This window comes from Brachionichthys hirsutus, chromosome 4 (assembly GCF_040956055.1).
Source record: "Brachionichthys hirsutus isolate HB-005 chromosome 4, CSIRO-AGI_Bhir_v1, whole genome shotgun sequence".
Classification (NCBI taxonomy): Eukaryota; Metazoa; Chordata; class Actinopteri; order Lophiiformes; family Brachionichthyidae; genus Brachionichthys; species Brachionichthys hirsutus.
The window spans coordinates 15,033,556-15,046,386 of NC_090900.1; the positions used below are offsets into that span (position 1 = coordinate 15,033,556).

The 12,831-nt window shown below is 49.6% G+C and overlaps 1 protein-coding gene across 1 annotated transcript in view; it reads right to left on the reverse strand.

Moving 5' to 3' along the window:
- Window positions 1-12,831, reverse strand: part of LOC137918180 (tetratricopeptide repeat protein 28-like) — an 83,547-nt gene that overhangs the window by 26,603 nt on the left and 44,113 nt on the right. Inside the window, 3 exon segments of the mRNA XM_068760935.1 lie at window positions 2,884-3,014; window positions 4,189-4,461; window positions 9,071-9,218. Of these exon segments, the coding sequence (XP_068617036.1) occupies window positions 2,884-3,014; window positions 4,189-4,461; window positions 9,071-9,218 (552 nt within the window).

Here is a 12,831-nt window from a genome sequence, read left to right on the forward strand (position 1 = left end):
CCCCCACTTTGGCCTTTCCTCCCCCTTTATTCAGAGGCTCATCTCTCAGCCTCCGGCCTCGTTAACCCTCCGAGGCCCGGCAGGATCCGGCAGCGGCGAGATAAACACCCATCATGCAATAGTCCGTGTCGCGTTCAGAGCGAAGGGCAACGTTTGAGCGAATTCCTTTTCGGCAGATGGAGCGAGAGCGGAGATAAAAAAAAAAGCCAGAGTTTAAAAAAAGAAAAGAAAAGAAGCCTTTGGATAAAACATTTTCCCTTTTTCGCTGATTGTGATTTCATTTTAACTCGGGGTTGGGGGAGTTAGCCGACTCTTTTCAACATCACACAAGTCATAATTACAGAGTCCAGCTTCTCCTAAATACTCACACCCCAAATTTGGGGTTACCTCCCTCCAGTCAAACCTACTATTTAGGACGAAAAGCCCAGAGGGAACGGGAGAAGGGAGTTGGGAGAGGAAAGGCCTAGATTTAGTTGAGTTTCACGATGACAGAGGAGACAGGAGACGGTTACTGGAAAAGCTCGGATGAAGCCAGGTGTGGAAACTGGGACAACGAGAAAAGTTCGGAGAAGAAACTCCCAGTGTCGATGTTCGTTCTGCAGATATTTCCAAAAGGCTGCGAGCGAAAAGGAAAACACTAAATTCTCGCTATCCGATGACCTCACTGGTTCGGAGCGCAGATCCCAGTCCCAGTCGGGAACGACAGAGCGCTCACTCTGCCAGCTTTCCTCTGGTTCGGCCATCTTTTCCAGTTTTCCTTTTGTCTTTCTCCTTCTTTACCCCACAAGTATCAAGGTCAGGATTTTGATTGGAAATCCGCTCCCGGCTCCGGGCAGGTGGTCAAGGTTTGTGTGTGTGTGTGTGTGTGTGTGTGCGTGCGTGTGTGTGTGTGCCGTAATGAAACACAACAGAGATTTTCTTCCCCGCTGAAAAGAAGATGAAAACTGATGCCGGGCATGCTTTTCCCATAAAGTAGGAGCTTCCAGCTGATTTATGGAGGACACCGGTCTCTGCTCCTTCATCCCAAACGGGCCTCCGCTCCTCCGCTCCTCCGCTCCTCCCCTCCTCCTCTCCTCCTCCTGTAGTTGACACCCCAACGAGGTAAACTGACGCTTTGTGTTTGTCGTGGTGTCAGAAATGGAACCATTAAAACAAAGCGAGCCCGGCTGGCCAGCTAACAGCGGCTACGCTTAGCAGCAGATTTCCATGTTACGGGAAAAACAAGCTCCGGGTCGGAAAGTGACCTCCCGAAGACGAATCGGCCAATCAAAACCCGGCTAGTTCTGACCGATACTAAATAATGGCTCTTCGTTACGACGCTGTGGAGTTACACGTATGTCGGGACCTGCTTTTGACCACGATGTTAGAACTCACAACCCCCCCCCCCCCCCCAGGACTGCAGGCCACACACTGGAGCTCCAGTCAGAAACAACATCCTGTTCCCGTTCCCGGCCTCAAGGAAGTGACCTCAGCTTCGGAACCGGCCAGATAACCCTGCCCGGGAAACTTCTGGCAAACATAAGTGGTCTGTTGGACCTTTGTGTTCAAGGTGGGGGGGGGGGGGGGGTCAGGTCAGGTATCAGAAGCAACATGTGAGCCGTGGGGGCTTGAGTCTTGGCTCATGCTCGCGTGTGCATCAGAACATAAACTCACAAATACACAGTAAAAAACACAGCTGGCGGGTCAGGTTCTGGTTCTGGAAGGTCAGGTTCTGCTGGGTCAGGTACTGGTTCTGGAAGGTCAGGTTCTGGCGGGTCAGGTTCTGCTGGGTCAGGTTCTGGTTCTGGCAGGTCATGTTCTGGTGGGTCAGGTTCTGGTTCTGGTTCTGGAAGGTCAGGTTCTGGTGGTCCAGGTTCTGCTGGGTCAGGTTCTGGTTCTGGAAGGTCAGGTTCTGGCAGGTCAGGTTCTGCTGGGTCAGGTTCTGGTTCTGGCAGGTCAGGTTCTGGTGGGTCAGGTTCTGGAAGGTCAGGTTCTGGTGGGCCAGGTTCTGGTGGGTCAGGTTATGCTGGGTAAGGATCTGGTTCTGGCAGGTCAGGTTCTGGTGGGTCAGGTTCTGGTTCTGGCAGGTCAGGTTCAGCTGGGTCAGGTTCTGCTGGGTCAGGTTCTGGCGGGTCAGGTTCTGCTGGGTCAGGTTCTGCTGGGTCAGGTTCTGGCAGGTCAGGTTCTGGTGGGTCAGGTTCTGCTGGGTCAGGTTCTGGTTCTGGCAGGTCATGTTCTGGTGGGTCAGGTTCTGCTGGGTCAGATCCTGCTGGGTCAGGTTCCTCTAGGTCAGGTTCTGGTGGGTCAGGTCCTGCTGGGTCAGGTTCTGTCCCACCAGGACCAGAACCTGACCCAGGACCCACGGAACCAACACTAGCGGCTAAGCCTGTGTCCACAATTCCCTCCCACTTCATTATTTTTGGAACTCTGCAGCTTTAGAATCGGACTTCCCGCCCGGCACGTATCCCAGAACCGACTCCGGATGTCAAACGGACCTCCGGCCGTCTTCTACATTCGTCCCGTCGCATTGTGTGACGTTGGGACTGTTAAAATGTCTCCCGGTATCAGGGGACACGAACAAGCGACCTGCCGGCCTGGCGGAGAGGATAAGGGCCGCCGGGGGAGGGGGGGCCATTCTTCGCCTAGCGAGATGGGAATTGTGTCGGAACAAACACCTGTCACCTCCGCCGCCGCCGCCGCCGCCGCCGCCCGGGAGACGGAGAGAAAGGGCATCGGCGCCCTCGCCGTCTCCTCAAACAAAGCCTCGGATGCACGGCGACATGAACCACATGAATATCTGCCCCGACGGGGCGAAGAAGCCTCACCTTCATCTGCCCCCCCCCCCCCCCCCCTCTGACTCGCCCCCCCACGGGTTTAAATAGAGCACAGCCGGGCGGTTCTCACCTCTCTGTCCTTCAGCTTCATGGCCAGGACCAGCTGGCTGCGGTGGTTGGTCAGCGCCTCGCGGTAGTTCCCCTTGGAGAAGAAAGCCGAGCCCAGATTCCCGTGTGCACGGCATTCGCCTGTTTGGTCACCTGTAGGGGAAACAATGAGCAAGTGTCACGTGATCGAGAAGCAACTGGTGTTAATGTCTCATCGCCCCCCCCCCCCAACACACACACACACCACCACCGCTGAAAGGCGAGGAGATGAACCGCATCCCGCCCACCGGCGTGCAGCTGCACTCTTAAAAAGGAAAGTTGCCTTTATAAGTTATCCCCACAAGACAGCTGGTAGTGTTGATCCCAACGCTCCAGCGGGCGAGGGGGGGGCCTTATTATTTCTGCCTGACAGAGAGGCCCCTCAGACAGGGGGGGGGGGCGAAGCAAGGCTCCACCTGAGAACCACGGCTCCTTATCTCCAGCTGCTCTGCCCGGTCGTGTGTCAAACAGTGTGGGGGAGAGACGAGTGGAGTCAGTCTGTGCTGCTCTCCGTTTGCTCCCCCCCACCACCACCATTACCGCAACCCTAAGATTCATCTTTCCCTCGGCGAGATTTCACTGCGTGTCGACGCCCACGCAGCGTAAATAAATAATGTCTATTTTTGAGCAAAAATAATGGGTCTAATAGCGTCAGCTTTTTACAGATTTAACCGCCGACACGTTTAAAGCCACTGGGACGCCGCCCGTTTGGTTAGTGGCTAGTGCCAACCTGGATCCGGAGGTGACCATATATGGGGGAGGAAGGGTGGAGCCAGAGCTCAATAATATATAAAATAAAAAAATCATGTTGAATTAAGGAGCATTTTATAGCAGCAACATAAATTAGGAGTCCATCAGGAAGCTGGTTGCCAAGGTGATACATCAAGCTTTAAGTAGGATAATTCAATCTGAGGTAACCGTTAAGTGGATGCCCCCCCCCCCCTGCTGGTCATTAGGAATAATGCAGGCTAAAGTGGAGTTAGCTTCAGATTCCCGCATCAGACCGGGAAGTTTTTATACAGTCGATGGGAGAAAATATTTGTATATACCATTACCGAATGGGTAGGTTTAATTTGTGCTGTGAGATAAATGCTAAATTAATAACTATTTATTAGCTATTTTAAAAGGCTAAGTTTAGCATGCATCATGATACGCTAAGGCTAACGATTACCCACCGGTATATAGCAACAACCCAAAAGCATTTAGACAGATCAATATAAATGATCTGATGAGTGAATAATCTCGACATCTAATTTGGCGCCTAAAATAATGGTTTATTAGCTCGTACCTAAGGTCTTGGCCACCTCCAGGTCCTGCTGCATGTAGCCCGTGCTCTTCTCCGTGTTGCCCAGGGACCAGTGGGCGCTGCTGAGGGCCGAGAAGACGGAGCCGCGGAGCTTCAGGCTGCACGTGCCGATCTTCAAAGCGGCTTCCAGCACCACGACGGAGGCCGTGTGGTGGCTGGCTGTCAGCAGCTCCTGGCCGATCACAGACACCACCACAAAGGGACTTTTGTCCAGCTTCATCTTTTGCAGCTGTTGATAGGTGGGTTCCAGAGACTCTGCAGGAGGGACGTGTGTAAAGGCAGAAATTAGAAAACAGACTGGAGATACGACAAAACGCAACCTTGTGCTGACGCTCGCTGTGATGTCTGATTGCAGCCGTGCTGTCGTGTTTACCAGGCGGGACAAAAGAGCCTTCAGATTGTGCTTTTCTCTGGTAGCGGTTGTGCTTTGTCTGCCGGGATAAGCATAGCCTGTAGCGCATCTGAGTGACGGCTCTCACCGACACTTTGACAACAAGTCGGCATGCGAGCCGTTTTTCTTTTCCCTCCTCTCTAACTGGGGTAATCTCAAGCAATTTCCAGACGCTCGGCATCTGACATAAAATAAAAAAGCTGCTTCTTCAGAGCGGTCTTCACAAAATTATATTTTCGTGGTCTATCGTTATATATGCGAGTCGTTACGGTCGCCCGAATGGGCTTGGAGATGCAGTCGTGAGGAAGCTGCATCCAACGCGCAACGGCAGCATCAGCAGAGCAAAGACGAACCCGCAAGGTGACCTTTGAAGGGCTTGAAAACGCCACACAGTGACATTAATCAATGGTGGGCCACCTGGGACTTGGAGTTCCACAGCCCCCTTCAGGTTATAAAGCCCTTCAGCAGACAGGAAGCGTGGGGTGGGAAGGGGAAACACCCAAATCTGTGCGTGTGCTGGTGTGTGTTTGTATCCATCAGGGGGGGGGATGCTTAAATCTCATGGACCCCCCCCCCCGTATATGCAAATGATTTAAGCAGTTGATATTAATTAGGTCAAAGCGCTTTATGGAAGCGGGAGGTGTTTCAGACGCAAGCAAACCGCTTCTTCCAGTTGTTCAGACAAACATTTAGTCACAACATCTGAACAAACACAATAGTTCTGGAAAACACACAGAGACAATAATTCAGCTCTCACACACACACACACACACACACACATTCAAAAGCATAACTGATGATGCTCCGTCAAGAGCGCTGCTTCTGTTCCAGCACTTGGCAGGAAGTCGTGCTCACAGAGACCGTGCACGAATATAATATCCATTCATAGCTTATAATTGCCTTCAGACAGCCACCGAGGGCTGAGTCATAAATCACGCACGTTGGTTTGGGGGATTTCTTTTTTTAAAAGGTGTGACGGCTGCTGCTGCTTCCAACGGGAAGTTATGACAACATCCGAGTGTGTTGTTTCACAGACACACACACACACACACACACACACAACTGTTCAAGTGTTTATTATGCCTTGTGTCGAGCGGCGAGGAAGAGCTACAACCTCTGCTTCGGTGACAGAGTTTCTCCCTCAGTTTTGTCTTGTAGGATCTTTTGAAGATGCTTTGCTTGACAGTAATGACAGTAAAAGTGGACAAAAACACACAATGGTTTATGCTGCCTCCCGTGTCTCACAGGGATAAAAACGTACAACTCGCACGCCGATGAAGGCTTGATGCCCGGACTCAGAGAAGCTAGCAGTGGTTGTCGGGAGCTAGTAGTAGTTTGCACCCAGTAGTAATTTATAGCTAGTTGTTGTTAGAAGCTAGCAGTAGTTAACAGCTAATAACATAAGATAATCAAATCGGTCTTTAGGTCAATTTTGCATCTAAATTCACACATCGACGCAAACTTATGTTGCTGTTGTTATTTCTTTGGGTAAACAAACAATCTGTGTACAAAAAGGCTAATGTTTAGCCCACTTTTCTACAGCCGGGGGGGGGGGGGGGTTAGACAAGTGCGTTTCATCCTCTGTGCCCTCGAGCATCCGAACGAGAGGCAGAACCGGATCAAAAAGGACTGAAAGGATGTCAACCATGTGACTTCATCCAACACATCCGCCGACAGATTAAACCATCCCCTCAGCTTGTCCGATGATACAGATGGACAATGCTGATGAAAATCCCCTGCCGGGATGATCGGAAGTGACAGACGGAAGAGGGGGGGGAGGAGGGGGGGGTACAGTAAATAGACGGGAGGTGAGACTGCACCAGTTTCTTCCCGGTGCGAGTCGCATGAGAACACAACAGCTGCTCGACTCTGGAATAATGAGGAGAAAACGTGATCTGAGCGAGGAGGAGTGGGAGTTTGGGTGTCAGGGAGTGGAATCGTCTCCGACGCGGCGAATGAGGGGATTACACATATAATATTAGATTTACCGTGACAACAAAGCAAGCCTTAATGAATGCACTTCAGCGCAGTCCTCCAGCACGTCCGCCCTCATCTCCTTCTCTTCTCTCGTTATTTGTCTTCTTAATTTAACCACTCTGATATATGGGTGTCACCGGGCGGATCTTTCTGCTCCGTGGCAGGAAAAGAACAAACATAAAGGTGCTGTGGGAGGACTGTAAACATCCCAGCGTTGTCGACACGTCTGTGGTAAGATAAATGACGGCGATAAGCCAACGCTGCAATCCCGGCAAGATGCAATCTTCCTTGGCAGCACGGGGAAAAACATGGAGTTTATGCAAAGACGGGAATAATGCCGTGTTTACAGAGCTGCTAGAAGGGATTTGTGCAGCGTTACAAAGGGATGACGTCTCTCTAGTGACATTAAAAAGTTGCGTGTTTTATCTGCAGCTTCTGAAGTCAGGACGGTGGAGCTAGCGGTCAATCGGGTTTCACGGTGAAAGACGCCGGAGCTGAAAGGAATCCCCGAAGAGCTTCTGTATTAAAATAGAAGAAAGCAACACTCTCCGCCTTTCGCTGAACAGAGGAGTGACGCCGATGATCCTCCCTGTTCTCCGGCGTAACATTGATTATCACCCCCCCCCTCCTGCAAGGATCCCCTCAGAGATCATTGCTTCTAATCCTTTGACCTAGCTACCTCTCCTTAGCGCACCTCGGATTAGGTCCTCTGTTGGCTGCCCGGCACTGAGGGAAAATGAGGTAAACAATTAAGAGATTAGCCGGTTTGAACTCCATGTTGGTCTTCCCGTATTTGAGGGATCCATTTTTGTGCGCCGGGCTCACACCCAAAACCTTCCCCGCGTCGGCTCCAGTCGCATCCCAATACGCTCAACGCTGCTCTCCCATTCTTTATTTTCTTTGCAAAATTCCATTTCTTCTGCCTTGGAAAATAAATACTCAAGAGATTCTGCGTTCAATCAAAGAAAACCCGATTCCTCGCCGAACAAAAGCCCCTCAGAGCCGAGAGCCGGTTCGGCTGCACACTCCAGTAAACTTTGGATTTGAACACAAGACCACATTTATTCAATTTTCAGCCCTGTTTGGAAAAGACATGATGACAAAGCAAGAGCGGCGGATGACTCAATCTAAGCTGGCGGCCGGAGTCATCCAGATCTGAGGAATAATAAATCCTCTGCAGTGGTCATCTGTGGGAAAATTGCTGCCAGCTTTGCATGGCGGCTCATTAGGCCGGCCCAGACTGATTACTCACGGCCAATCAGGTCGCTGCAGCTGGCTGATACCGCGGATAATAATGCATCACACGCGCAGCGCGTGCTAGCAGCGATCTTGGCTTAAGTACACTACTTATGACTCCACTCGGCTTTAGGGGGGGGGGGGGGGGAGGCTTACGCTGGTGCAAACAGACAATGGCATTAGTGCTGGATCCTCATTAAGACAAGGGGGTATCTGGATGTGCCATCAGGACCGGCTGACAATAAGATGAACTGGAGCCTCCAGAGGCGAATACCCGAAAACGACCGTCAGTCACAAAGACTGGAAGACGGACGGATGGAAAGATGACCCCCCCCCAACACGTTTATCGACCGGGAGAGTGGAGGATTATCTCAGGCTTCCAATCAGCTGGAGGGAAAAAAGCACAAAGCGGAAACTGTGACAGGAAAACACCTGAACGCTGGCGATAGCGTGACTTCATACGGCGGGCTCATCGGCGAAAACTGTGCCTTAATAAACCTTATTATAGTTGATGTGAAAAGGTTGAAAAGTGGAATATAAATAAACGAGCAGGATCTCGTATGCACAGCGAGTAGTCGACTCAGGTTTATGCTAACGGCACAGGTATATGCTAATGTCACCCTCGGAACCAATTGTGGTCGTAAAAATCGACGACTCCGTGTATATAAATCAGCCCGACCTGATCAGGTAATGATTTAGTCTGAGACCAAGATAAATTAAAATAAACTACAGTAATCTAAGCTAAAGGGAGATCTGCCTAAAAAAAACATGAAAAAATGAAATAAAATACTGAAAAGGTTCGGTCTGTCCATGAACTTCCTCTTCTGTTGTTTTGGTGTCCATTAGCGCCACCTTCTGAACCGGAGCGTAAATCAAAATGAATCTCAATCGGTTTGCTTTTTCACAATAATGCAGATAAAGCTTCATATCCTGCGTCGCCCACAACCTCAGTATGAAACATGTCTGCATGGAAATGCTGAATATTCCCCGTGAAGCGTTCGCTATGCTACGGCATGCAAGCTCTGGATGCTACGCTGGCCTTATTATCCCACAAAGACATCATTAGCCGGCGTTCCCAGCGTGAAGACGAAGTCTCGGCAGCTCAGCTTCCTCCAGTTCGGACTTTTCACTGAAGCGCTATGCATGCGGTTTTATAATTGCCCGTCCCGTCCCACAAAGGTGAACAATTCTGAACCAACATTTCTGGATCCAGATCAGTGAGTTCTGACTGGAGAAAAACAACGCTCTGACGTTCTCTACCTCGTAGCGGTGACTTCATGGCGGCTTCCACCATGCCCACCAGCAGCTGGAGACTCTTGGGGTCTTGGGCCAGCCCCGAGGCGAAGGCGGCCAGTGCGTCGGCATGGCGTCCAAGGTACTGAAGGGCAACACCCTGTCGGAAGTATGCCTGCAGACGGATAGAGAGGTAGGAGACGTCAGCATGGAACACACGTTCATTTCACTCCATTTGCATTACTTTTCCAGACGAGCAGTTTTCCGAACATAGCGGCCCTCTGCTTTGTGTTCCCATAATAGAGCGATCACCGGTGTTGTTGTTTTTTTTTTGGTGAACGTTAATTGGATTGTGAGTTTTACATAAATTCACATGTCAAATTCTGGCTGGCTGCCTTCTCAGGAGCAACGATTGCATTTCTGGTGGCGGTTATTTATTTATTCATTTGCCATAGTAGTGAAAAGAAGACTGGAGGAGCAAAAAGAAGGGGGGGAAGAAAAAGGGAGGTGAAGGGAGAACATGTGGGTCCAGACCAATAAAACGACGCATCAAAACTTCAGATTGTGCGTTCTCCTCGTCGGGAGGTCGTTATGAAACGGTGAGACGTGTCGTATTTTCACATTTAAAGAGGATAAATGAAGCGCATTTGTCATTTAAATAACATTTTTGAGCGTGTAATAACTCAGCTTCAGTGAAACTGCCGACATCTAGACTACGTTTTGGATCGCTCCTCCAGAAAACTGAACCAGACGCCGTCTCCGGGATCCAAAGCCTCATTAATAAGTGTGTGTTTTTGTTGTTGTTGTTCTCGTCTGTTTGGACTCACAGAATAAAGGCGATCCAGCATGTTTTTGTCTAAAGCCTGATCAGAGAATAATCCTTGAGCGCTGTTAAATCTGACTCCAGTCCAGCCTTAACAACTTGCAACAAAGACAGCTGAAAGCAGAGCCAGCTCATTGCTCGGGGTCCAAACCGCTGAATCCGCCCCGTGATAAAGCAAACCGTCTCTCGGAATAGTCGTCTCTGGCCTTGTGCGTCAAGAACACGGGCTGGCTGCAGCAGAGCGTGAGGAGGAGCGAGCAGGAGGCGCTGTGTGGGGTAAAGAAACAACACGATCTGCCCTAACCTTCACCGCCGGTGTTTTTGGGTGGAGGTCTGCTCCTCATTGAGCAGAAGGCCACTTCCAAATGTGACACGAAGGCTAATTTTCCATTAGCATCTAAGAGGCTAATTAGTCTTCCCAAGCTTCTCCGTTAGCAGGAAGCAAAACAACAACAAAAAGGGCAGGAAGGATCAAGAGAAATCAGACGTGACAGTGAATTTACGAAGACAAGTAATTAATTTTGCTTCCGTCCGAGCCTCCAAAGACGACCGATCGCTCTCCAGACCCGCCGCCGCCCCTTTAATATTTCTACCTCCCATTGGCCGGATCATAACTCCATTGAAAACGACGAGGACAGAGATTAGATTAAGCCTTAACCTTTGTTCTAACGCTGTTACTGTTTGAGGGGAGTGCAGGCGAGGCTACACGCTCGATATTAACTGCATCTCGTGGCGGTAGCGTTTGGGCGGGACGCGGTGGCGAGAGCGGCGAGGTCCACAAACGTTTGGCCCAGGGGAACAAGAGACATTTAAAAGCACTTTTCCCATTGATTAGATTTAGCCCATAATACGACTGCTCAGCCAGACGTCTTTATATCGCTCTCAAAGAGGCGTGGCCTGACTGCGGCGCCCGTCCTGAACGAGGTGGACACACCAGACAGCAGTGCATAACATATTCTGAACACATGCACAAGAACAAAATGCACGCGCGAAGGAGCAGACACCTCGAATAATCCGTCAATTTCATTCATCCTCATACAAATACGTGAGTTTGCATTGCGGTAGCCGAATGCTAGCGTAGGAAAAAGCACCAAACGGTGCAAACGGGGACAAATAGCACCAACAGGTTGGCCGTGCTGTCGGCAGGAGGCATTCAAAGGACAGACGAGACTTAAAGCCTGCAGGACATTTATTTTAAATTCATGCTTGACAGGAAACTTTCTACAAAGACAGCAGCATCTGGTCTGAGCCGCTGCAGCGGTGATGAGCACAGCCGCTAGCTCTTGGCTATGCAGACAGAAAGAGGGGGGTGAGAGAGAGACAGAGAGAGAAAGAGAGAGAGAGAGGAACGGTGTAAAGAAAGAGGAGAGAGGAGTTAAGTTGTCTACATAGAGCAGGACAGAACGAGATCCTCCTCTATTTAACGCAACAACGCGCTGAAGGATGGATGGGCTGGAAGTCGTCTTTACTCGTGGGTAAATTCTGGCACACATGTTTCTGTATGTGTGTGTGTGTGTGTGTGTGTGTGTGCGTGTGGGGGGGGGGGGGGGGGAGGAAAACACGTATGAAAAAGAGAGAGGATAAAAGCTTTTCTTGTTTCTCGAGCATTTTAATATTTCATGAACGCTTGTTTGATGTATTTTTAAATATTCATGTTTTTTTTTTTAATGCTTAGGAGGAAGTGATGCAAAAAAGAAAAAAGAACTTCTGCGCTTTGGCAGCGCTGCATGCTGAGGGGGAAGCCGGTTTACACAAACAAGCCCGGCCCGTCTAACGAGACACTTAAGACACTGAAGCGTGGACGGTTTGCGTCCGGCGACAGGAGTTGGAGCCGCTGAGCGGGAACGTTGGCGCCATTAAAATTGCGGGTTTGGTGCAAGACCAGCTGTTGGAGGCTCCGTTTCTCTCAGCATACGTCCTCGCCATCTTCTGAGGCGCCTCCTCAGCACACTGTAACCCCCGGGGGGGGGGGGGGACACATCTGTGTCAACCCGCGTTCGAGACGCAGCACCAGCAGACTCGAAGGGAGAACATATTTTGACATAATGATGATCACAGTACCAAAAAAACCCCACAAATATTTCTTCCATTGGGGTTGAATTTTGGGAGGATGCAAAAAGAAATATTTGAAAATATGCAAATTGCATTTCTTTTTCAGAAGGAAGTTGTTTTTCTGTAAATTTTTAAGGTTTGGAGGATGTCATGTAGACATTTAGCTTCTGTCTGATCATGCGGGCTGCAGTGTTTATACTGATTACAGAGATATACTACCATTACTACCACTATTTATAGTACTACTAATGAAGCTCCAGCTAAAGTTCAGTCAGAAAACCACTCCTTTGCACAACTTATACGATGCTCAGCTTCGCTTTCTTTAACTGTCATCTGAGATATCAGCTAATCTCATCACCTGCTCTAAAGTATCCAATAGCACGTGGACACGCCTCCACTTTTAACCTATCATCTCGCTGCGATCTTTTAAAACAGGATTCTGCATCGGTAGTTAATTCATGCTGCTGTCACGCCCTTCACCTTCACATCAATGCCCCAAAACTGCCCCAAGACTCAGCAGTCTCTGCAGAGTCTTCAGCCACCACCACCACCACCACCACCGAGACTCTAGTCCATGACGGGGATTCATCTTGCTGCTTCTCAGGGCAGACGTCCTTTGATTACAATCTCTCAGATTAAGACTTATTATCACATATCATCTGCGCTAATGAACTATTATGTCTCTCCTGATTTCATCTACGACTTCTAACGAGATATTTCATTAAATTGATGCAACAAGAATTTTTATGATATTATTATTATTATAGTATTTTAGATAAACTGTCACTTTTGCATGCGTCCTATATCTATCCTTGCTGACTCGATCCTGAATCTGTCACTTGGAGGAAGAAATCAAATTGCCGAGGCAGTTTATAAACGCTTCGTATAAAAGGTGCAGGCGTTGGAAACCTCT